Here is a 25,311-nt window from a genome sequence, read left to right on the forward strand (position 1 = left end):
AAAAAGTAACGCAACAAACTGTTGACCGTTCGTACAAATGCAGTGCAATATGGACTCCAAAGCCTAGTAATTTTGATAAAAGTAAAGAACTAAATAAAGTACCTGGTAACGAGATGCCGTAGTCGTCCTGGGGAGTAGTCGAGGAGGAGGTGGAGACGGGCGAGCCAGGACACCCGCTGCAACATCGCACGAGCAGACCGCCAAGCGCACTACCACCACGACCGCCACTTGCACGAGCACTGTCAATAATTACATTCTTATCACTTGGGCATAGCAGTAAATCCCGGAATGCCTTCGATTCGGGATTACGTGGCTGCTGCTGTCGATGCAGATGTTCACGGGGAGGATACTCGAGGAGAACAGGTGTCGCGGCAGCTTGGAGGTTAGGTCGCGATCCGAGGTCGTTGTTGTTGTTGTTACCTGCTGCCAACGATACTGCCTCACGGCGGCAGGTACAGCGATACGACTCCGTATTACACTTCCTCTTCTCTCGGGCGAGAGATTAAGAAAAAAAAAAAAAAAAAAAGTCGATGTCTTATCAAAACGCGTCCTCCGTAGTCGTGATTGAAACAGACCGTGCTTGTGACAGTGATTGTTGTTGTTGATGTTGGACCCTCCTCTGCGAGCTTATCCTGCAGCCAAGCGCCATTTTTAAACTACCCGTTCGGATGTTGTACTTAGCTGCACTGGAACGAATTCCGAAACTCCGATTCTTGCGACGATCAACGTCTAACGGGCAAGTACATTATTACGTATACTTATATGCCATACCTATATGGATACATTTAAACCTCGACTCGATCAAACGTCTTTCTCGCGAGTCTCGCGACCTACCCTCTCTCTGGTACGTATATACGTGTATACCTATAGTTGTACACATACCTGTCGAACTCTCTCTCTCTTTCTATCTCTTGGGCTGCAGAGCAGCAGGTATGCGGCAGAGAAAAAGAGAGATAAGGTGCTGGTGCAGCAAAGCGCGCAGCAGCAGCACTGCGGATGTGTTTTACATATATACATACTACGTGTGTACATATAGCGGTAAATGTAACGTTAAAGTATAAACTCGTCCAATTTCACACCAATTTTTATGTATTATCCCTATACCCCCCGCACTTAATTTTAGTGCTGTCCCATAATGAGAACCAGACACACCTGGTGATCCGATTCATTTGCTTTATAGTTGTATTATTTTTCAACATACAATTATATACGGTTTTTCGTTACGGTAAATAGGGGACCCGCGACGATTTTTAAAAAAATGTCAATTGAAATTAATATAATTTAATGTAACGTCTCCCACTTGAAAATTTCATGTTTTTAACGGAATATCGACGTTACTGCGGGGATTTTATAATACACAGGGCTTATTTGTTGGAAAAAAAAGGAAATAAGCGTGGGAGTATAGTTCCCCAATCGATCGGCTTACCGCGGTAAAAGGTGATGTACATCTATTAACTTTCTCGGATTGATTTCGATGTGAATATAAAGTAGATAATGGTGTAGATTACATACAAGCTTCCTCTTAATTCTCTTACTTTTACTGTTTCGTAAAGTGTGTATATAAGTAGCCAAGTATGAGTAACGTATTATATGAATGGGCGTGTGTGTCACAGCAACAAAGTATATTATTTTGAAACGCGTTTAGTGCAGTGTTACACGTCACAAAGTCGTTATTGCTTTTTCCCTTCATTTTTCATTCGTCGCAACCTGCAACCCTTTCTGCATCAGCCGCACACGGTATAGTTTATCTAAAAAAGGTAATAAATGCATATTTTAAAACCACATTTATTTATCCATCGTAAATGGGTACATCAATCAAATTTGTTTGTAGACGTCAAGGAATGAAACGACGGTTGTTTTTCTAAATTGTTAAAATATCATAAACCGAAGCGTCCGTTAGGTCACATATTTCTCTGAAAAGAGCAACAAGGGTCCAATTCTAAAGATACGTGCAGCGGCGTCCGTAATAATGTAACTGTACACCTCGCCACCTCTCTCGAAGCGTGTCTTACATTTTTCTTTTCTTTTTTTTTTTTCGAAACGAAATGAAAATATATTTGTTCCTATGGGCATTGAATTATCATGCGTAGTTTTCCCACTTGCCAGCTGCTGCACCGTTTCACCGTGACTGTCGCACTCCACCAGTATAATTAAATTTTAATAATTAATACACAGCATCTAAAAATATCTCCGGAATAGTGTACGTGGAGCTTGTCAAGTCGAAGCAAAAAAGATGGATATTGCCGGTTGAAAGCCAATAACAGAAAAAGTTTTTTAAAAACTCGTGGCATTCTTGTTTTTTCAAAATTTCGAAACAAAAAAGGCCTCTATAAGCTGACATTTTCAGAAAATTTTTTAAAAAGCTCTTTTCCGTTAGATCTCGCGAAATAATTAAAATAGAGATGAAGGGCTGGGGGAGGAGAGAACAAAAACTCTGTGTCCTCACAAAGAGAGCATACACGCGAATATTTAAAGAGAGACTCGTTGCTCAAAGAGCCCCGGAACGGAACAATTCAAATTACTAAAACCTTTTTGGCTTTTAAAAAAAAGTGGGCGCCGCACTTTTCAATCTCCCGACCTTTGCCACTTAATCACACTCTAAAAGAACACCCATTACCCAATTTGAATTGCATTCGTCGATGAATTCGAATGTTTGTTCACAAACATATACTTTTACTTTGATTAAAGGTGCCATCATTTTGATTTATGTATACGCGCGCGAAAAAAATTTTGTTCCGTGTACAAACTTAGTCTGCGGCTTTCACGGGTGCAAAAGTAGCGTGAAATGACGGTTAAGTATACGTTGGCTGTGGATATACACACATATATGGTAACTTAAGTGAATATAACGTGCTTCCATATTTATTTTGATTCGAATTGTGCCTCAAATTCACTATACTTTTCCAATTTCACCTTTTCGATCCAACTGAAGAGACGGAGAACAAAAGTAAGCCGTACACGTATGCAAATATTTATTATTTTCACATAAAAGTGTCGCTATGCACGCCGCTGCAGTTTATCGCGTTCGGCTGTCCGTCTCACCGACCCCGGCATCGTTCTACTTATTATAAGTGCACACAAAAGCCCCCCCCCCCCCCTCGACGCTTTACCTTTTCGCGAATTATTCAGCGTGTCTGCACGACTCTGGCCAACTTTTTTCTCTCGCCATTTTTTTTTTTAATCAAAACTGCCACACGTAAGTATATGGCTTAGTCTTTCGAGGCCGGAGCGAAAATGTTTGAATTTTAACAACATATGTATATGCAATACGTTGTAACTTTGCGCATCCGTTTGGTTTCCAGTGGAGGATTGTAATGAGGAGAAATGGCCGCGGGATCGAGTATTCACTTGGCAGTGCTGGCGGGCGTGTTAGCGACCGGTGGCGGCGTTTTTGCCAAACTTTCCGGCTACTTTGCCTTCACGGGCGACCTGGTAAGAATTACGAGTTTTTCTTTTTTTTTTTTTTAATTAAGTACAATGTTATATCGATGCGTGTGTTTGCGCGTGCGAAAAACAGGTCGTTTTCATAAATTTTAACGAGAGAAATAAAATATACGTACCACCATCTGTGGGAAGCTTTTTTGTTTTTCCTACTGCTCGGTGTACTGCAGTGCAGCAAGTACTATTTTTTTTTTTTTCTTATCTAGCAAATAAATAAATTTCAAGTTCGCACGCTTTGTTCATACAAGCAATGATCAAAAACGGTACCTACCGATGAAAATGGCCTTCGTTGTATATAGTTTTTAACATAAACTTATAAAAATACATAGATACACGTGAGTGTACAATAATTGTAAATATGGGGGGGGGGAAAGAGACGGTACGAGTATATCGCGAGTATAACAATGAATTTGCAAATTTCAAGTGGAGCCCAATAGCTAAGCTGTTACTGCTGGGCGCTATGGTGGTCAGCAACACGTTGGGCTGCACGTTGTTCGTCAAAGCGATGGTCGGTTCAAGCTCGTCCCTACCGGCCACCGTGGCCAGCTCAACCGTCAACTACTTTTGCTCCGTAAGTACAGCCCATGAGATTATACATATATATATGCTTGCACACTCGTGCCCTTTTCGAAAACAATTAGCTCGTATACTTGCCACCACCGACGGACTTGGACATTGTTATTTGAAACTGTATAGTTTATTTGGGCTGAAAATAAATTAAATTTTTTTCGTGGCAAAAACAGTGCATTGAAGTTAAGGAAAAAAAGATTCCAAGTTTATTGAAATGTATACAGTATAGTTTCAAATGAACTTTAATATCTGAAATGAATGCTTTTCTCAACATTGTATCGCGAATAGCGAGGGGGGGGGGGGATTTTTTTGTCCAAATCCAAAGTGACAGTGTCACGAGTATATATAATTTATTAATCGTACATCTGTACGTTTATTCCTTCTGTTTTAAAATCATGTACGATGTCACAATATAGGCACTGCTGGGCTGGCTGGTGTTTGGGGAGTCGACGTCGCTGACCTGGTGGTGCGGCACGACCCTCGTGCTCCTGGGACTGCTGTGCATCTGCAACTCACCCGAGTCAAACGAAGTGGTGACCGATGATTCGAAAAAACTCGCGGACACTGCTGGTATCCAAGAAGAAGAAGATGATGATGATACGAAATTCAAGCGCGAATAGAGGCAGAGGTGTTTTTTTTTTTTACCATACAATGCTGATGTAATAAATTGACTGGCACACGCAAGTGCCATTTTGGTCATCCAAATCAAAAGCTATTGTTTATTTCTCAGCCCAAAATATACCAACACGAAACATTCAGAAGCGGAGGAATACAAGTGGTATGTACAGGCAAACTCGTTGGCTCGGAAACGTATTTGTGCATCGAGGGGAGCTTAAGCGCGAGTTTATATATACATGGGATAAGGGTTCAGAGGCACGCGTATTGGATGCTGCACGTGTGATCAAAGTTTAAAAGATTCGAGAGTAGCCACTGAGGACTCGTTTGACGCTGGATTGCGCCGTTTCGAGTTTACTTAATATTTCATCGGCCGGGCGAAACGCGGCCTTTTTTCCTTTCTATCCGTCGAGCTACCGTCGAGGGTACTTTTTTTTTTTTTTTCCAACCGACTCGATCCGGTAAGCACATTTTTTTGTATTTTATCGAGGAACAGGTAAAGTATATTAAAAAAAAAAAAAAAAAAAACAAAGGAAAATGGTCACGGACTACGATATAGACTTCACGTATGAGATTCGTTATTTGCTAATGACGGTATAATTACGAGTCGCGCGGGCGGAGTTTGTCAAATGGGCTTGAAAGATCTGTTCCTTTTTTTTTTTTTTTCCTTCTTTCAAACTTCCATTGTTTACGTGAAATGGAAGAGAAGCGCCGGGAAGACGGAGAAAAGAAAGAAAGGGAAGAAACGAAAAGAAGTGTATATATAGACAGTGGCCCTGCGCCTCGTCGACGATTTAACGAGACCTGCCGGCTAGGCGCTCTAGTTCCCCCCCCCCTCTATTCTTCTCTGGTAGTTTTTTCTTTTCTGTTATTATTTTTGTTTGTTTGTTTGTTTGTTTGTTTTTTTTTCAAGCTCTCGTGTGCCCAGTGTAGCTTTCAAATCCTTTAAATATAAATTACACGTATATAAGAAAAATAAGGTTAAATGAATCAATACACGTATAGTAATTATAGACGTATAAATCCTCCGTAAGGGCCCGTCACTTGGAGGGGGCGCGCAATTGGTGTAACCAATTTGTAAATTAAAACTCGACTCTCCCGAGGAGGACGGATTATAACGATACACAAACGGGGAAGAACAAAATAATAAAGTGACCGGTTTTATACACGCAATAGTCGTACAAAAATTGATTTCCACCTTCCCCCCACCCCCCCCTATTTAAATCCTCGCTGAATTTTGTTCTCGTTCCAATCGAGTTATTTAAATTACCATCATCATTTTAGCTTCAAACCCTAGATTATAAAAAAGCGCGATACTTGAAAAAGGAAGGAAAAAAAGAAAAAAAAAAAAGAAAAAAACTAGATTCCCGGGATGGTGGTTGATGGGTAATGTATGTATGTATGTCTACTACCTCCGAAATCATCCACATGATCGCGAGTGTACCAGCAGGGCAGAGTGTTGGCGGTTGCATAGGTATATATAGCCTCTCAAGAAGAGTATGCACATCCCTCCCCGCTCCTACCCGTATATATTTGTATGTGTGCGAGTATATAGGGGGTGGCGCAAGGCAGTAGGTTGTCCTTTATCGAGCGGCGCTTGCGTCCACCCCCTCGCCCCACCCCCATACATATATACATACAACGACTACCCTGTACGTATGTGCAGTGCATGTGCAGCAAGAAAGAGGTGCAGGTATATAATATAGCAAACGAGGGTGTGCAGAGAGCAGCTATAGCATCCCTCCCTCCCTCCCACCCTCCTATGTATATCGTTGCAAGTGAGCGAGGAGGAGGAGGAGGAGGTCTCAAACTCCGACTTCTCAGTCTATCTCGGCCAGAGTCGCGGGTCGGAGGTGCTCCTCCCCCCCCCCTCTCGTATCTGTCCACCGCTCCCTCCGATGACACTAACGTAACGAGAGAGCACTCCCGTCAGCTGTGCGTACTCGCGGTTCTTGATTAAAAACAAAAACAAAACAAAACGGTCAAGAAAAAAAACGACAAAAAAAAAATATATATACATACGAACCTCAGGCGCGCAATCCGCGAGATGTGTTCTCATCACGTGCGATACAATTGGTACAGTATACGTGCACGCGTGCATCAACGATGCACAGCGAGATGATGTAAATATATATTATATGTATGTGTATGTAGGAGGCAGTGTGCGATATATATACCAAATAGGCCATGTAGCCGTGAAATGATAATTATAACGCGGGTCTCGATATAGATCGTGGATTTTGTGTAGTGATAGAGCGGGTGGATTGTTGAGAGCTCGCCGGGTGCGCGGCTCGATTCGTCGCGAGTGCGTGCAGGTACAAGGATAGAGAGAGGAGCTTGTGTCTTTGTGAAGGGAGAAAAAAAAAAAAAAAAAAAAAAAACATTGAGAGATCGGCCGATTTTACGCCCGATGCTTGTGTGATGTGTATACATATATTGGGTGGGGTGGGCCACTTGGAGGAGAGAGAGAGAGAGAGGCTTGGATTTGCCGAGGAGGAGTGGCGCTGTTCCTCTCCCGATGGGCCGAGTTGATTGTGTACTTACTTGGGGGATCGGTGCGTCCCTATACACCCTGATTAGCTTGTTTCCCCCCCACCCCCCCCAAGCAATATATGTGTCGAGGGTGTGTTGAATTTTAGGTGCAATTGCGTCGCTTCGGGCGATCAAAGCTCGACTTGTCAATCAAAGTGCACGTATGTATAATGTATATGTATAAGGACAATAGTGCGCCTGAGAGAGAAAAAAAAGAAAATCATTTCTCACCCAATAGTAACAATTACACGTATATATATATATATACACCACAAAATAATGGAGAATCCAACAAATGCTAAAAACGCTGTATTATATTTTATGTATTACAACAATAAAGGTACGCGTAATGGCTACATACTATGTATATGTATATATTTATATCGCAAGAGCAGCTGTTTGATTGATGTCGACTATATATACCGCGCACTCGTTACCCATCGTATGACCATGCAGCTCTTTTTTTTTTTTTTTTTTTTAAATTTCTTCTACATGCATGCATATATCTAGGTAATAAGGCTACGCTGTATGCATTACCTACTTTTATAATATATACGTGTATTATGCACTTGAAACGCAAGCTTGCGGCCTCCACTTCTCGTATCTCTGGGCTTCCTTCCCGCCCCTTTATAGACAATGTTTTTTTTTTTTTTTTTTTTTTTTCATTTGGCTTATTATTATATGGATAATCCTTTTTTTTTTTTTTTTTTTTTTACGTGTAATAAGAGTTAGTTTTACGGTTCCAATGAGTATATTTTTGAGGCCAAAGTTAAAACACTGCTCCGGTAGATCGATTATATACATTGTTGCATCGAAAATTATGATGACGATGATGTTATTGAGGGTTACATAAATTGCACATCGCTATTAGGTTAATCCCGAGTGGTAAGGTTGGCAAGGACGATTTTGTAGGTTTTCCTTTTCCGGTTGCAAGCTATTTTTTTTTTTTTTTTTTTTTTTTTTCATGTACCCTACAAACAAAAAGCGCTTTGCTCACTCCAAAGGAGAGATATGTCGTATCTTCCCTGGGCGCCAAAAAATATACCAACTCAAGTGATGTGTGCACTGCACCGGAGTTGCGACTCCCTCTCGGGAATTTTTACTCTTTCTTACACGGATTTTTTTTTTTATATTTCACCATTATCTTTTTGAATGCACTCGTGTTTTGTTGGCGTGGCATGTGGGGTTGGGCTAAATCGGCAGGATGTTTTTTCTATTGTAAAACAGTTACTACGGGCACTCGAGTCTCGTAATATCGACAGGATGTGCGCAATGTCGATAGCGTGAGTAACGCGCATAAATAACCGAGCGAAAGAAATAACGCGCGTATAACAGACGAGTATATATAGCTTACCGATCTTCTTCCCCTCTCGATTTATTCCAAATTAGAGTAATTTAATACCCGTCTACACTTATGCAAGTACATCGGGCCAATAGCTACCGTCCCTCGTTTTACCGATCAGCGATCTAAAATCGGTAAGAGAAAAAATCGCTCTTTTTTCAACTCGAGTAATTTTGGGTGTAAAACAATTGTATGTACATGGCGCAAATGAGACGTAAACGTCGATGATTGGCCCTTTGTGTACTCGCACAAGAGCCAGCAGCAACCCTCTGGAAGGGAGAGAGATCCACGCGAAAGATTAAAAATTACTCCCCCCCCCCGCGTGCAGTGACGGACACTTACACTCGCTCTTTGGAGGAGCAAATGCATTTTTTTTTTTTTTTTCAGTCCGCGTCCTCCTTTCTCTATACGGTGGGGGGGGGGGGGTTGCACCTCTCTCTTGGTCAGTCCAGCTGAGGTGCTCGCCCGCCGCCACGCCCAGGGCCCTTTTTCTCCCATATTTTAGATTGACCTTTTTTTTATCTCTTCAAGTTCCCGCTGATGCATCAATCGACCGCGGAGGGTCGTTTTTCTGTTTTTCGAAAAAAAGAAAAAATAGCGGCAAGGTAATTGTTGACGGGCAAAGGAAAAATCGCGCCAACCGAGGGCCGATCGATCGAACCAATCGTCACAGTAATATTCGACTTTGAATGTTAATCGCGTCGAATTGCAGAAATTAGCCTCCCGGGAGTAATTGTTTCTCCGGCGCCCCCTTCCCACCCTCTAACGGCGCGGGTATATCGACACGCTTGGCCTTCGGTCGTTTTTTTCTATTTTTTTTTTTTTTTTTCTTTTTCACCTTGATAATGAAGGAACGATATACATTAGTCATTTGTGCGGGTAACACGATTTATATGGGTATATTGTATTTATACCCAGGCTTGAGCGCGATTAAGTATTTTTTATGGACTTTTTTAACACTTTGAGAGAACATTTTTTATTCATCGCTATTCACGACACGATATTAAGGAAACCTTTTTTATTTCTTACAGATATAAGTGCCATACGTTTTATAACGTAGAGTATTTTACATTAAAAATCATGGACTCTCTCTCTTTTTTCCTTTCCAATGGCAATGCATCGTTTTTGCTGGAGGAAAATTTTTTTTTTTTTTTTTTGCAGCACATTACACTCCCAGCAAAGAAATTACGTTTAAAGTGAAAAAAGAAAAATCGAAAAAATATCCGTGTACACCTACCCTCGGCTCAAGGAATTAATAGTCTCGTGCACTACGTACCCACACACACAGACACACACACACACATATATATATATATATATAAACACGTATTAGGAACAACTTGTACATGCAAAAAGATTCGGTATCGCGGGGCAATTAGCCACTTTGGCTCGAGCAACACTCACAAATTCATAGTACATTGCACATTAAGTATATATGTATGCAATAGTTGACAAATAACCCAAAAAATCGACCCATAGTCGTAAAATCGGTTTGCTTGGCTCGTGTGTGAACGATGAATTGTCATCGTCTCTCTGAGATGGTTTTAATTGAAAACACGCAGGTGTGTACAGAAATGGACGCAGCGCTTGGCCGAATTATGGGGTAGCACAGAAACTGACGATATGCGGAGGGCGACGACGAGGTGTTGATGACGCCACTAATTCGGACCGACAATGTAAATGTAAGATTTTCTATACGAGGTACATTTCCTATGGCTTATATTTTGTTGTTTTCATTAGACGCATGCTTTGTTGGAATTGTTAAAAATGTTTTTTTTTTCATTTCCACTTACCTTACAACAATTTAATAAGAAAATTTTTCCCAACAAAAATCGTGCGATGCAAGTTATATACTTTTAAACAAGGTACACCCTAATTGTGATCGACCTTTGCCTATACAATTTGAAAACTGACAATAATCCTGTAACAAATAACGCGGTGCACTTGAAACAAAAAAAAAAAAAGAAACGTATACGTGTGGTTTTCTGTGGGAAAGAATAAGAAAAATGATCAGAAATAGGTGCACTTTGATGCTTGTGCAACAAAGTATTATCAATTGCGATGAAAAAACAAAAAAACGTACCAATTAACGAAAGGATTAATTGGGGTGAAAAAAAAACGGAGTTGCACCCGCGAACCTCATTAAACGGAGTAGCGCAAAAGAAAAGCACCAAGATACTCTTTGCACACACCCTGCAATAGACACGGTAAAAGAGAGAAAAAAAAATTCTTCTCCAGAGCCAGCCAGCCACTTAATCACGTCCGAGTGCAATCGAATCCCTCCCCTCTGCTGTCCGTCTAAGTGGAAGAAACCAAGTAGTCGCGAGAAACAACCGAAAAGGGAGCATGGAGGGGCCTCGCCAACGTCACCGGCCAACAATAAGAGCCATGCGGCGCGTGACCAAGGGAGTACAGGCGTACTCGCACCGGAGGCTCGTCGGACGCCGAGTCGCGGCTAAAACCGGCCGAGACCATGCACCCGCTGTCCTTAGCGTTGCGCGGCCGAGGACCCCCGATGATTACCATATCGGCGCCCGCGACCCAACGGATCAACCTATTCGAGAGGCCCCACGTCACTGCGAGCCGGGCCAACTGTAGACTGCACCCCCACTGCCAACATGGGCAATGGCATGAACAAGGTGAGCCCTCGAGCGCATGTATATATACTTACAAACACCTGTATCGGGCACACAAAAAAAAAAAAAACAAATAGAATCATCAAGAGAAATGTCACTTTTGCTCGTTTCGTGTGATCGTTTATTGGATTAAACCCTTTCTTTCTTTTTTTTTTTTTTTTTCCGAGCACGGGTACATCAAAGAGGATTCCAAGTAAACGTCGATCTATAGTTTGAAAAATGTTTCATCTCCCACAGCACCTTCGATTACATATATATTTGGGGGTACAAAAAGTGCCTCTGTACAGAGAGAAGGGGAGGGGGCGATTAGAATCCGTCGCGGCAGGCACTCGTAATCGAGTACACTCGCGGTATACAGCGTTCGATTAATATTAACCCGATGCGCGCGCGCGCGGATGTTTATTTTCGTCCCGAATAGGGTGTAATGCAGCCTCGGTCGTTACCGGCCTCCCTCTGATTACCCTCCGTGCCACGAGGTATATAATACGTGCAAGTGGCACTTGACATACCCTGCACTATTATATCCGAGTTAATTTTGCGATGTGGTTGGAAAATTGGTTGTGTGTATATAGGTACAATGCACGTGGTGTTGTAGGTGAGACGCGCGCCGAGGAGAGGCCTATTTTTACAGAATTTATTGGCCACTTGACCCGCAGCTCGCCCCGAGTATTTAACCGATACATGATTAACCGGTCGCTCGAGATCACTTTGGTTTGTGTACGACCAAAGTGTATACATGTACATGTCGTGTTCTTGAAATATTCTCACTGACGATGCTTAATCGGAGCTGCAAAGGGCCGGTATGTGTGACAAATTTGTCGGGTATACCTACACATCATGAAAATACGAGATGGCTATGGATATACGACGGGGGTATGTTGGCACGCGATTTTATTAATGAAAACTGCATTTGTATCGATTTTTCGTCGTTTGTCCGGAAAAACTCTTGCGATAAATATAGGGGTGATTTATTAATTATTTATCTCTTTTGTGTAGTTCGAACAACAGTTGCATTTGCTCGTAGGAGCAGTGGGGTCGTTTCGAGATTTTATTTCCGTCTTTATGTTGGACCTCGAGGGAAGGGGGTTCACCTGAATTATTGAGTTACCCCTTGGGAGTAAGGAAGGGGGGGGGGGTGGTTCCGTTGAAAATCTAAAATTCAATACGATGAAGGATATAGTACAAGACGCGGGGCCAAGGGTCCTTGGTTGTGTTTGTCTCCTGTTGACAAGCTGTGGATTTTAATAAAATGAAATGAAAAACAAAGAACAACAGTTTCGGGTTTGTTTCGGGACTCGGCAATTTTTTTTTTTTTTTTTTTCGTCCATGAGTACACAAGATAACAGCCAGATGTTTGTTTGTTTGTTTATTCCGAGGCTTATGAGTTATTATAAATTTTATATTTTTATTTTTTGTATTTTTACGTGCTTATTTGTTGCAAACTTGACTCGATTCAAAGTCAAAGTCTAAACTTGTTTCATTTGTTTTTTTACACATTAAAAATTATGTTAAATTACGGAGTAAATCCAAATTACTATGCGCTTACAAAAATTTTGTCAAAGTGACTTACATTATTAATTAACCTTCGTAACAGATATATAATTGGCTATATTTTTAAGCAACTATGCTGACTCGTACAATGTTGAAGGGTGAAAGTATCCTTTTTACATGAAATACATGTGTGAAAATATTGTACCAAAGATTTTACAGTCTGTTACTGTACAGTTTTACAAATGTGGCGTTTTACAAACAATAAAAAATTTAATCACCGATTGAACACATTTGGTGCCAGACTTGGGCACTTTTCGAAATATAATTTGGCGCTAAAAATGTTTTATGCAAAAAAAAAAATTTGTTTTTCATACTGTTTATACACACAGTACCTAATAAAATTACATACAAACAATTTAGGAAAAAAAAAAGAATCAAAGTATTTAGAAATATTTTACTTTAAATACTACGTGTTACAGCAAAATATGTGATGTGTGAAATAATAATCGACACGTCGACTGCTTTATTAGTAAAGTTGTTACCAAACCTACTTACAGGTCGGTAAAGGGGATGACATAAGTAGAGCGTGAAAGCTGCAGTGGTCGCTGGATCGATTTTACACGCCCCTTTATAAGTATATGGTTTATTGAGTCGTGGTCATTTACGCGTTGCGTTTTTCTACATTAGCCGGATGAATGGATCTTTTATTTTTTATTATGCGACAGCTATCATGTAGTAAAATTTTTTTTTTTTTTTTGTAAGTGGGGAAATGATACAGCACAAGTTTATGCTTGATTAAATTGATTATGGTCATCGATCGCGAAATTTTTTTTTTTTATAGTTATTAGATACATCAACCGAGGGACTGTGATAATGAAAAAAAAAAATACGTTCTCTATAATAGGTTCTACCAGGCTTGTACGTGGGCAATTACCGAGACAGCAAGGACTCGGCGCAACTCGAGCGCTTCGAGATCACGCACATCCTCGCCATCCACGACGCGGCTCGACGATTGCATTCCGTAATGTTGATTTGTTATTATAGTAAAATTAATTTACTCTCTCTCTCTCTCTCTTGTCGATCAGTTTGGAAAAACAAATAATGCCTGCACGGTTTTCGCTGCACGCACGGGACACGATCAATAAACGTACACGTGTATTACTGTGGAATTTATAACAATTTACATTTTTTTTTTTCACAGCGACTGCAGTGTTTTTATTTTTATTTTCTCTTGTTTTTTTAAATCATTATAAGAATTTTTGATGTACGTTTGCATTGTCCGTTATTTCCCAAATTTTTACTTTTTAGTCGTATACCCGCTGAAATTTCAATAGTTGAGAAAGGAATTTTATTTAACACTATTTTTTACTCGTATACTACATATTTGAGACTCCTTCTTGCCTTTCAATCGCCGGAAAAATATTCTCGAAGCTCCTGAAAAAGTGATAGTACATCACTATTTTGAAACACGATTTAATTGGCCATCGACGTTTGGCCTCGTTGGAAAGTTTATACATATGTCGTGCCTTTTGCAACATATAGGTATACTACAGCGTTAAATTAGCGGTTACCGGTCACCTACAATACTATTATTAATTAGTTATCGACAACGGATAGACAACACTGCTGTTGTGATTGCGTCTCCAACCGCGTGGCTCCGGTGCCTTTCCCGCAAGTGGCGAAAAAAGTACTTGGTTAGTATATATAGCCGAATTAGCTTTTCAGTAGTCAGAGTTGTGTGCACACTGGCTCTGACCTACCCATGTGTAAGGCTTGGCTTGAGCTGCTACTAATGTCGAAAAAAAAAAACGTAGTGGCTCGCTGAGATAAGTGGTAATTGGGAGTCAGACCCCCGGCGTGTTCATACTTTTTTTTTTTTTTTTATAATTTTAGTAATAGCCAATATATGGCCTTATTATAACATTATTTCAAATTTTATGTTATTCATTTCGTCTCATAAAGAGTGAAAATTCACTTAATAGTAAAGTTATAAACCTTTTTGTTGAAAGTTTAATGTACTCGTAAAACAATTTCATTATTTATTCTCTTCAACATATTTTCAAACACTTCCAATGTGTTATTTTATTATTTACATTTCATTCTATTCAAATACTTTGCACTTTTTTTCATGACATGAATTCAGAATATGTTGGCTCAATATAAATGTCCAATGAAATTTTCCATTATTTTTTTCGTGGCTCTATATGTTCGGAACCCCTGCAGCAGCTCAAGCACACCCCGCAGAATTAAGAAAAATTTGATGAATTCTTCCGTTATTTTAACCCAATAAAATTTTCTATTATTTCTTCTACGTAACCAACGTTACCTCAAGGAGACAGAACACCTCCATCCTCGATTTAAATTAAAATAAACATTAATTAACTACTCAATATCATAATCTGTTCATTTATTAAAAAAACTTTTTTTCTTTAGCTATAACAATTCACTTTAACGGCTGTACGTATATATTATTTGCTTACTATTTTGTTTTATCTTACAAAAAAAAAAAAAAAAAAAAAAAAAAAAAAAAAAAAAAAAAAAAAAAAAACTTAGTAGATAGTTCCTATTCTACTGAAATTGGATTGAAAATCATTATGTTATGTATATTCGCAATTAAAATACATGTTATTCCCATGGGTATACGACTAAAACAAACATTTTGGACACTCCAATGTACGTGCATCAATTAAAACTGTAAATTACTCACTGTTTCTGCGCGACAAGTATACACACGTTGTACGAGGCATTCCAGTGTTAAAAAAAAAAAAAAAAAAAAAAAATGAACATGAATTAATCAACTCCTCGACACACGCAGGACAAGCATTACCTATGCATCCTGGCCGCCGACACGCCCGACCAGAATCTCTCCCAGTACTTTTCCATGTGCAACGACTTCATACACTCGGCCCGACTGCGCGGCGGCAACGTCCTCATCCACTGTTTGGCCGGAATGTCGCGGAGCGTGACCGTGGCGGTGGCGTACATAATGAGCACGACGAGTCTCTCGTGGAAGGACGCCCTGAAGGTCGTGAGGGTCGGCAGGGCGGTGGCCAACCCGAACGTGGGCTTCCAACAGCAGCTCGAGGATTTCGAGTCGACTCGACTCCAGGAGGTATATAATTGGGCAGGTGTATACCTTGTATACACATGACCACCTGACATTCATGCCCCGTACAGGAGAGGCAGCGTCTTCGCGAGCGCTTTCCCAGCCTGGCTCTGTCGTCCCAGGACGCGGAGGCGTGTCGCCAGACCCTGGTGAGCTACGAGGGCTTGGCGTTGGCGCGCGAGCTCTGCGAGGGCAACTGCCCGATGGGCCGCAACTGCCCCACCGGGATCTGCCGGCAGCCCTCGAAGCGCAACCCGCGCCGTAAATCCTCGACGAGCAGCGCAACGTCGGTGCCCAACGCGGGCCGTACTCCTCCGCAGACACCCAGGATGCTCCCGTCCGCGCCACCGTCACCGGGACTCGCGCGCACGGGTAGCGCGTTGGCTCGACCCAGGGACAATTGGACGTGAGTTTATGAAAAAACTCTTTTTTTTTTTTTTTTTTTTTTTTTTTTCAGCTCAAATTATAGCTTATAAATATATTGTTTCGGGTGAGAGTTATAAGTGCGCAACTGAGACACTACACAGTTTCATAACAAAAACAAGTGAATAATCAATATTTCATTGAATCTAGAGATCCACTAATGAACAATTTAAAAAATAAATATAAAAAATCAATACTTAATAAATATACACAACATAAAATATTTATTGACGGGGATAAAATTATTTACCCTATATGATCAACAAAATTTTAATTTATCAGTGTGTGTAAGCAGACTAGGTGACGGATAGTTTTTTAATTTTTTTATAAATACAATTGTTTATGCTAGAATAAATTTGTTCAATCACATTTTATAAAACTGCATTTGATGAAATTTTTTTCTGCAAAAACAATCCATTCGAATTTTTGAAACGAAAAAAAAAAAAACAAAAAAAAAAACAATCCAAGACGAAGAAAAAATTGTCAAAATATTTTAAAAACGAATCCAAATACATACTTATCAGAATTTTTGTCTAATATTGTATTACCAATAATAGTGGCTAATGAAAAATGTTTCAAAGATAAATAATACACTTTATTTAGAAAAAAAACTATTCTCAAAGTGTAAAAAAAAAAAAAAAAAAAAATTCACATGAATATAATCGTGCGTCTGCGTGCATGAACTATTTAAAATTAGGAGAGTAGTTGTGTACCGATCGACGACACGATGATGTACAGGAGCGGTCCAGCGGGGTTGCATTACTACACGAGCTCGGCGCCGCCCTCGAGGGCAATGTCCCGGGTGGATCTGTCGGCAGCGGTAGCGTGTAGCAGCACAAGCGGCGGCGGTAGCACGTTGAGCCTGTCGGCGATCGGCCGCTCGGCGCCCGTCAGTAGTGGCCAGCAGCTGGTCACCGGGCCCGGGGGCAGACCAGCCGCCGGCCGCTACTCGACGAGCGCCCACTTGGCCGCAAGCTCGGCACCCGCCACCCCCAGGGACACGCCGCCCGTTTCGCCCCAGCACTGGTTCAGGCGGCAACAGCCCCAACAACCCGGTGTGCCCCAGAGGCCCGGCACGCCCCAACCGATGACGTAGCACAGGCTACAGCCACTCACTCCCATCAACGCCACCCTCGTTGATCCACTCGTAGGACAGGTACTTATGATGAACCCTATAAACGTGCGATCTGTACATTTTTTTTTTTTTTTTTTTTTTTTACCACAGCTTTCGGTGTGATCTTTCAATTTTAAATCATTTTGGCGAATAACCAACGATAAGTCAAAGTATAACTGTAAATAGTAATAAAAATATATCAATATTTGAGATATACGATAAAATTTATAATAACTGTTATTATTTATTTTTTTATTTTCTTCGAATTTGACACCTCAATAAGTGAAAAAATAAAAATAAAAACCGATAATAACTGTCATCAATTATAACTAATAGCTTATGATACTTATTATTTGTAACAACATAAAACATATATTTTTTGAAGTAACGGATAAAAATTACTATGAATTATTCATACTAGTTGTTGATAAAAATAAGATTAAATCGTATGTTATCTTTCAATTTAGATTTTACAAAGAACAAAAAAATGATAAAAACTATTATTTACTCTCAGTATATAATGTCAAATGAATGATAAATACTATACTATTATATTATAGCCTGAAACCTGTTATTATTAATTGTTATTTGTTACCCATATTTATATCATATAAATAACATAACGAAACAAGTGATATTATTTTCTCTTGGGTTGCCCCTATTTTTTCTGTATATTTTCTACACGAAACTAAAACATGAAATTTGCATTTTCCTCCCGAATGTTATTAGATCGCTCATCCACAGGCATCAATGTACGGACGGCCCTACGGCTACGGACGCTCGAGGTCCTACCAGCACATCTGCAGGGACACCAGCTGCCCTTGCGTCTACAGCCCCGCCCGTTATTGAGCTCCTGCTGCCACGCTGAAACGGTACTGACCTCAACATTGCTACATTTTACCCCTACATACAATGTACTTTGGATTTTTTTTGCCCATCCAGTTCCGCTTGCAGAAGCTGCACGCGCAAAGGAACACGATATGACCGGTCTCTGTATACTTGCGCCGTCGCTACCACCACAGCCGTCACCAAAATTCATGAAAGTAAAAAAAGCGCGTCTACTTACTCGCGAGTGACTTTTTTTTTTTTTCTTCTTTGCCATGGGTATATACATTTTCCACATGGACTTTCGGGAAATGAAAAAAAGGTTTTTTGGAAGCACACGCCAAAGCACCAACAACAAAAAATGAAGAGGGATAACCAAAAGGTGGAGGATTTTTTTTCGAGGAGGAGAAAATAATATATGTATATCACGATGCACACGACACACGTAACGGATATATTATAGTTAATATGGCACACGAGTGGCACGTCGACGGCACACCGGCAGAGGCAAGCGCGAGTTGGTTTATTTGTGTGAAAGTGAGTGGTCTCGTTTGTTTGATAAAGACACTTGTTGGAAGGGGGGAAGAAAAAGTTACGTTTTTTTTTTTCTTTTTTTTTTTAAATAAGCGTGAAAACTGCGCTGATCATCGCTATGATGTTATTCACGCCTGTCACATATATACTAATGATGTATCCTTATAGGTAACGAAATTATACGTACACATAATTATTATACTGTAACATAATCCATATACATATAAACGCACAAGTAACAAAGCATTTTTTAACAATTGGTTATTAATGATTGCTTTTCGTTATTGCGAACGTTTGGATGTTGTAAGATCGTACCACCTTTGCAAGGTGAGGTTTATATGTATACAGATAAATGGTTTTGCACAACACCGTCCAAACAACAGATTGTTTACCCGGCCTCGCTTAAATCGAGGCAGTTGTTATAATCGATTATATACGATTACACACATGTGTGAATAAAAAAAAAAAAAAAAAAATTAAAAAAACAGTTGATAAATGTGCAGAATTTAAGCATAAGATGAAGGTTGTAACGCGCTGTAGGTGAAGATTTCGAAGAAATTTATCACTGTGCCATTGCAACCGAAGTATATAATATAATTATCATTATCACACGTGATGAAGCGTTGTTTGCGAAAGAGGAGAGAAGAATAAAAAACTTGTTTGTTTTGCTGTTGTTGTTGTTGTTGTTGCTGTTGTTCTCGTTATTGTTGTTGAATAACTCAGTCGGTCGGTCATGAGCCATGATCTCGCAGTCGCGACAATATTATATACCTGCAGCGTATTATTTGTGAACAAAAAAATTATTGCAAGGCTTTAATTTGCCATTTCAATATACATAATATTATTAACCAATACACTTTGGATTGTATAAATGATGGGAGAATAATGAAATTAAAAATTGTAAATGTACAAGCAAAATCATCGATTATAAATTGAAAGAAAATTTTCGCAAGAGCCAAACACGCTTTTACAAAACGAAGTTTGAAATTATTTTGATAGTGCCGTAGAAACATATATATTATTGGGTATGTTTAGGTGTACGGGCATCACATCAAGAATTTTTGTGATGGTTATTGATGTCAAAGAGATTTTTCGAGAGAATTTTATTCCACCAAACGTTGTCTGTGACTACATGTGTGTGTGTGGGTGTTTATGTATAAACGATGCGCAGATGTGATATAGTTGTGTTACGATTAATAAATACAACCACGTAAGCATATCGAATATGACAATACAAGTTGAAACGGTACCGCGCGTATTTTGGGTGTTCGTAAGGATTCGCGTGATTTATTTTTTTTTTTTCCCCCCTCGTTTGGTAATATAATTTGTATAGGCTTATCTGTAGAACTTTCACGTGACCTCTGCTCTTCTTTAATCAGTGATAGCTTCTAAAAAAAAAAAAAAACAGCCGAGCTTTTTGAAAATCTTACGGGGAAAGCCTGAAACTTCAAATACTATTTGATATTGAAAGTCTTGAAGGAGTACACCAATTAATTAACACTGTGTCGATTGCCAGGCAGGTTATATACATATGGAGAGCAGATGTTGTTATTATTATGGTAGGCGCGCAAATATTTAACGTTTTTGTTGTTAATTAGTAAGGAAAATGGAACATAAGACGTTTCGAATCACGCGAGTATTCAACAGTAGGTGAGTAATAAATTTAGTTGAAAAATTAGAATGTAAGGCAAAGGAAAAGAAAATTACATATACCTGGAGTGTACATGTCAAAGATGAAATATATGTAAAAAAAAATTAAAAATTTTAACTCTTAAAAGCGCGGAAAGAGAACGAAAAGTTTTTATGGGAATAACGAATACGCTATGTGTCAATTTTTTTCGTGAACAATCGTTTGAAAACACACGAGTTCAAAAGCTTTTTCACTACTGAAAAAACCACCTGATTTAATGACTCCATTCAAATAAACCATGTGGTTTTACAACATAAAAAACATCGCTTTAATGTGATTAACCACTTGACTTTTCATATGCTAAAACCACATGGATAATATCAATAGAGTATACATATTAAAAAAAAACACATTCGTTTTTATCATCAATATATTATACATTTTTTGGGTTGTGATTCACAATAATTGTTGAGACGGAAATAATAATATCCTTCAAATTATTAAAGTAAACAATATAATAGTCGACGACATTCAAATGCATATTTAAGCTTTTTAGATTATTAATAATTTTTCAAGCGCTCAAGCAATCAAATCCATTTAATTGCGATTGACACGTATAGTTGAGACAAAAAACAAATTATAACTTTTTTACGACAAAAACAGTTGGTAGGTAAATATTAGTCCAGCATAGAAGTACATATGTCACAGACGATGAACGATCAAATTTTTTGAATCAAACAAATATTTTTATCCTCATAGTTTGTCTTTCTATTGAAAAAAATTCAGCCAATCGAAAAAAAATGTACTATTTTATCATCAAGTTGTATGAAAAATCAGCCATTGAAAAAAAAAAACTTAGTTGTAAGTAATATTACTTCCAACCAACTTTTGTGTCATTCAGAAGAAAGTATTTAACGAAATGAAGTTAAAGAAATTTTCTTTGATTCAATAAATTGTGTAAGTCAGTGTAGAAAATAGTATTGTTAATTAATCTTCACTATTAATGTAATTATCATAGTTATGAGAGTTTGGACGAAAAAAAAAAAAAAAAATTTCAAGAGACGAACAATCACAGGATTCCCTCATAGAAAGTCCATATCAACCATACAGCCGCGTATTTTAAACGATTATACAGAAAAATATTATAATAATAAGTCGTTTTAATTATTGTTTCTTGCCGATTTCTCATACAATCCGTCGACGCGTGATGCACCAAAAAGCGTCTTTTAATGCCATGTATAGCTCGAAAAACTGCGAAAATAAATATTTTCGAGTTTCTTTGTTTTAATATATTTTGATCATTGAAGAAAGTGAGTTTTGGTGAATAAATTTTACAGATTATTTTGACGAAACATAGTTATACATACAAAACAAGAAAAGACAAGCTTCGGACCAAAAAGTAGGGATAATCTATTTTAAAAAATCAAACAAAGGCTCGCGATTCGGACGTAATGGCGTTGTTTTTTTTTTTTCACCCCTACGTAAATTAATAGCAAAGGTCATACATACACATAATATAATATTGTACGTATAGCAGTAGAGAGTAATATTTGCCTTAGCAAACATATTATGTGTATTTACAAACACGCGCGTACTTTTTAATTCGGCAAAACACACCCAGTTGACTATACACACATAGATATAGCGTATAAATGAATATATTTTAAAGTTCATGTGTCACGTAAAATGAAAAAAAAAAAATTTATTCTACGCGCGCGGGTATTTTTGATACTTTAGAATCGGTACTTAGGTATAAACAATAGGTACAGCAGACAATGAGTGCGCAGCGTGTACATGTAATAATATGTAAACTGTGGTTGGCTGCTTGAATTAGATGATCACTGAGACACTTTTTGCATACTTCTCTATCGAAAAATAAAACCGTGAGATAAACCACGTGGTTTTTTTAAATACCATATGGTAAAAAAAAACCATGCGGTTATTTTAAAATGAATCTACGTAGTTTACCACGTGCTTAAACCATGTGGTTTTTTTTTTTTTTAGAGTTACACGTCGGATGTATCGCGTTATCGGGAAAATAAAGTAGGTGAGCTTTCTTGAGGACGATAACGAATAATAAATATACAAATCATTAGCCGCAACATAATTACATATGAGAAGATGGTTGTTAAAAAACTTTGTGATAGGCGGAGAAGCAATAAAGTATACTATACATGTATTGCGATTCATTGTACATTATAATATGCTTGTAACGTCTACTCTATATTTTTAGCGACCATTTGAATAAAGCTTACTGATGATTCGTTAAAAAGAAAAAAAAAGGATAAAGAGAAAAGTGGGTTGAAAAAAATAAATTTTAAGAGAAACAGATTTTGCAAAAATATGCAATTAAAATGGTCAATGAAATAAATAAATAATATATATATATATACACTCATACACGTAGATAGATTATCAAATTATACATGATACAAAGCGCAGAACCTTCGACGAGGCTTCGATATCGCCTTAGGCAGCATATCTTGACTTTTATATATAAATGTACGATTAAGGAACAAAAAAATAAAATAAAATATAATAAAAGTGAAATAAGAATTTACACGCTGCTTTAAATACACGTAAAAGGAAAAGTTCCTTGGGCTGCGAATTTCCAGTCGTTGCGGCAACGATCGACAATTTTAAATTGCAATTTGAAGAACAAAGATACTGCACTCTGATTTTAATGAAACTTTGAAAGTTTTTTGTAAATTCCAGACCGTAGGAAAACTCTGGTACAATAATACAATCGATGAAACTAATTCGTAGAGAAGCAAATTTGATGTATAAAAAGTGCGTCGGATGTACGAAAATGTATATCGAGCTTGATTGGCCGAGTATAATCACTCGTAGTTGAACGAGTCATGGAAAATTTTTTTTTTTTACACTGAACATTGTCTAAAACATTTTTTCACAAAGGAGATACTTACCACAAGTATAGAGTTCTCGGTTTGCTGTTGACGAGCGTCTCACGAGACCTACTTTTGAAAACGTAGCTGCTGTTAAACGTATTTTTCCAAGCACAAGAACATTATTGTTTTCACTAGCCAGAGTGGGTACAAGTACCAAAAAAGTAAATCAACTTTCGATGGATTCTCGCTAAATGTCAATAATACGCACGTACACGGCAAACCTTAGTCAAGCGCAGTTCTCGTACCTGAAATTAGTGAAAACATACGCAGACACACGTGCACACTAGAAACCAGAGTAAAAAAATTGTGTAAAAAAAAAAAAAAAAAAAAAAGAAAAAAAATTATTAGCTGCGCGCTTCTTTAGTGTTCAGTTTTTGTTTACTTATTTATTTTGAGAAGCTGAAAAAGATCATTAATTTGAGAGATTTCGGCTATTGTACATTTGTGCACCACCAAATGACAGGAGGAAAAATGAATTGAATGAATAAATAAAAATTCGTTTCTCTTTAAAACTGTTTTCTTGTATTAAACCTGAATCCATAACAAATCTCTAAAATCATGTTCCAAAGTAATCATTCTACAACGATTAAAAATGCATCATTATTATTTCATTTTAGTGCGCGTGGGTGAAAAAAAAATTTCAATGAATATACAATTATTTGGCGAATAAAAACTATCTATGATTCTTGAGTGCGTCGTCTATCACGTCGTTCAAAAGCAGATTCCTCCAATCTAAGCTTATGTTATCAAGATGATTGTCAAAATCGACTAGATTTCTGTATTCCTCGTTTTTCATTAGATAATACATGGCTTCCAAGAGACCAGCTCCACCCTCGTATTTTATGCTACAAAAAACTATAATCAGTACACGACTTATATCATCCAATTATTTTTATATTATTTCGCAAACTGTATCTACCTAGACTTGTCTTTAAATTTCCACTTGCCATCTGAATACTGCGAAATTCTCAAAGGATTGACATTCATGCCAATAGTCATGTCTTTATTGTCAACGACAGCTATAACGGCATTGTTAAAATTTTCAGCAATCTTCTCTGATATGCCTCTGTGAGAAGGTTTGTCAATGCTGCAATTGAAAATTACAATTACCGTCATCTCATACAGGTGAAACATTTGTTAGTTTAGTCAATTGCCTTACCTAACATCATTGATATTTTCATTGGCCAAGTAATAACCTGCGATTACCAAGCCCTTGGAATTGGCCATTTGTTCCACCTGAGGAAATCAATTTATTTAATAACAAGCTTGAAACTTGATTTAAAAAACAATTGTTCAATTTACTGTTGTCAGAGCGATTTCAGACATGGGAGACACATGCAGACAGATGTGGAATAATGGCACTGCATCAACAATCTGCAACTCATTGCCTTTCTGTTTTCCCAGTAGCAAGCCATTGATAGCACAATGTGGATACTTGGCTGCATGTAAAATAATCTTGGCATACGCTCTACCACAGAAACTTAAATCTGTCATGATGCTACTATTTCACTGTGCGAACAAAAAAAAAACGAAGTTCATCGATGGATGGGTTGTAGAGGGTTTATTGTTTAAACAATGAAATATCTCATCCACACCCTCGTAAGATAGTTATACAACACGTTGATGTATGATAAAATAAAATGTAAATAATGTGTCGAAGAAATGAAAATTTTAAATCAACTAAATAGCGGAACCTAACCTACGATTTGGAAAAAAAAAATTCTAAATGCATACACTTTTCCACAATAGCACACACGTACACGCGAGTAAGATGTTTAAAAATACAAAAGAATATATCACGAACGAGTTATTTACTTATGCAGGTCAATTTAATATAGCTTACCGGACCTGCTGTCACTGTTTCACTTAATTAAACCTTCCACACAGTTTAAACGACATGCACGAATCTTCTCTCCGCACACCTCAACTAATACGAGTACGAAGGCACTCCCTCTCTTGCTTCCCCATATATATTTAAGTATCCCTTTCCTCTGGATAATCCACAGAAACTTTATTTATTCAGCCACGTCATGTGTGCAATGATGCACACCCACACTCTTTCTCTCTCGTGTTAAACATACTTGTATACCTGCGATGGTGTTATTGCTCTTATTTCCCGTTTAAAGAGCCCATGCATGTATCA

The 25,311-nt window shown here is 38.4% G+C and overlaps 3 protein-coding genes across 6 annotated transcripts; 2 read left to right on the forward strand and 1 right to left on the reverse strand.

Annotated features, from left to right (window-relative positions):
* Positions 1–513: 513 nt before the first annotated feature.
* On the forward strand, positions 514–4,801 carry LOC106642702 (transmembrane protein 42). Of its 2 annotated transcripts, none has more exons than XM_089595224.1 (5): positions 514–736; positions 3,303–3,432; positions 3,866–4,012; positions 4,428–4,639; positions 4,742–4,801. In XM_089595224.1, the coding sequence occupies exons 2-4, from the start codon at positions 3,325–3,327 to the stop codon at positions 4,629–4,631; spliced, it is 459 nt and encodes a 152-aa protein (XP_089451350.1). In that variant the 5' UTR covers positions 514–736; positions 3,303–3,324; the 3' UTR covers positions 4,632–4,639; positions 4,742–4,801. The 2 variants fall into 2 exon arrangements, with proteins under 2 accessions (XP_089451350.1, XP_089451351.1); XM_089595225.1 differs by lacking the exon at positions 514–736 and adding an exon at positions 1,408–1,437.
* A 5,044-nt stretch (positions 4,802–9,845) lies between these two features.
* On the forward strand, positions 9,846–18,120 carry LOC106642666 (uncharacterized). Its single transcript, XM_089595308.1, has 7 exons — positions 9,846–10,182; positions 10,739–11,139; positions 13,532–13,648; positions 15,443–15,739; positions 15,805–16,116; positions 16,857–17,312; positions 18,000–18,120. The coding sequence occupies exons 2-6, from the start codon at positions 11,119–11,121 to the stop codon at positions 17,250–17,252; spliced, it is 1,143 nt and encodes a 380-aa protein (XP_089451434.1). The 5' UTR covers positions 9,846–10,182; positions 10,739–11,118; the 3' UTR covers positions 17,253–17,312; positions 18,000–18,120.
* A 5,569-nt stretch (positions 18,121–23,689) lies between these two features.
* On the reverse strand, positions 23,690–25,281 carry EMC8-9 (ER membrane protein complex subunit 8/9). Of its 3 annotated transcripts, none has more exons than XM_089595390.1 (5): positions 25,017–25,281; positions 24,471–24,677; positions 24,328–24,404; positions 24,088–24,255; positions 23,690–24,013 (listed from the first exon to the last, which is right to left on the reverse strand). In XM_089595390.1, exons 2-5 carry the CDS (start codon positions 24,660–24,662, stop codon positions 23,842–23,844), a joined length of 609 nt encoding a protein of 202 aa, XP_089451516.1. In that variant the 5' UTR covers positions 24,663–24,677; positions 25,017–25,281; the 3' UTR covers positions 23,690–23,841. The 3 variants fall into 3 exon arrangements, with proteins under 3 accessions (XP_089451516.1, XP_014213034.1, XP_089451515.1); XM_014357548.2 differs by having other exon boundaries at positions 25,012–25,280; XM_089595389.1 differs by lacking the exon at positions 25,017–25,281 and having other exon boundaries at positions 24,471–24,998.
* Between the last annotated feature and the right edge of the window lie 30 nt (positions 25,282–25,311).

Source organism: Copidosoma floridanum, unplaced genomic scaffold (genome assembly GCF_036245765.1).
Source record: "Copidosoma floridanum isolate Cflo_tuat_1 unplaced genomic scaffold, Cflo_Japanese_pri ptg000025l, whole genome shotgun sequence".
In the NCBI taxonomy this organism is placed as follows: Eukaryota; Metazoa; Arthropoda; class Insecta; order Hymenoptera; family Encyrtidae; genus Copidosoma; species Copidosoma floridanum.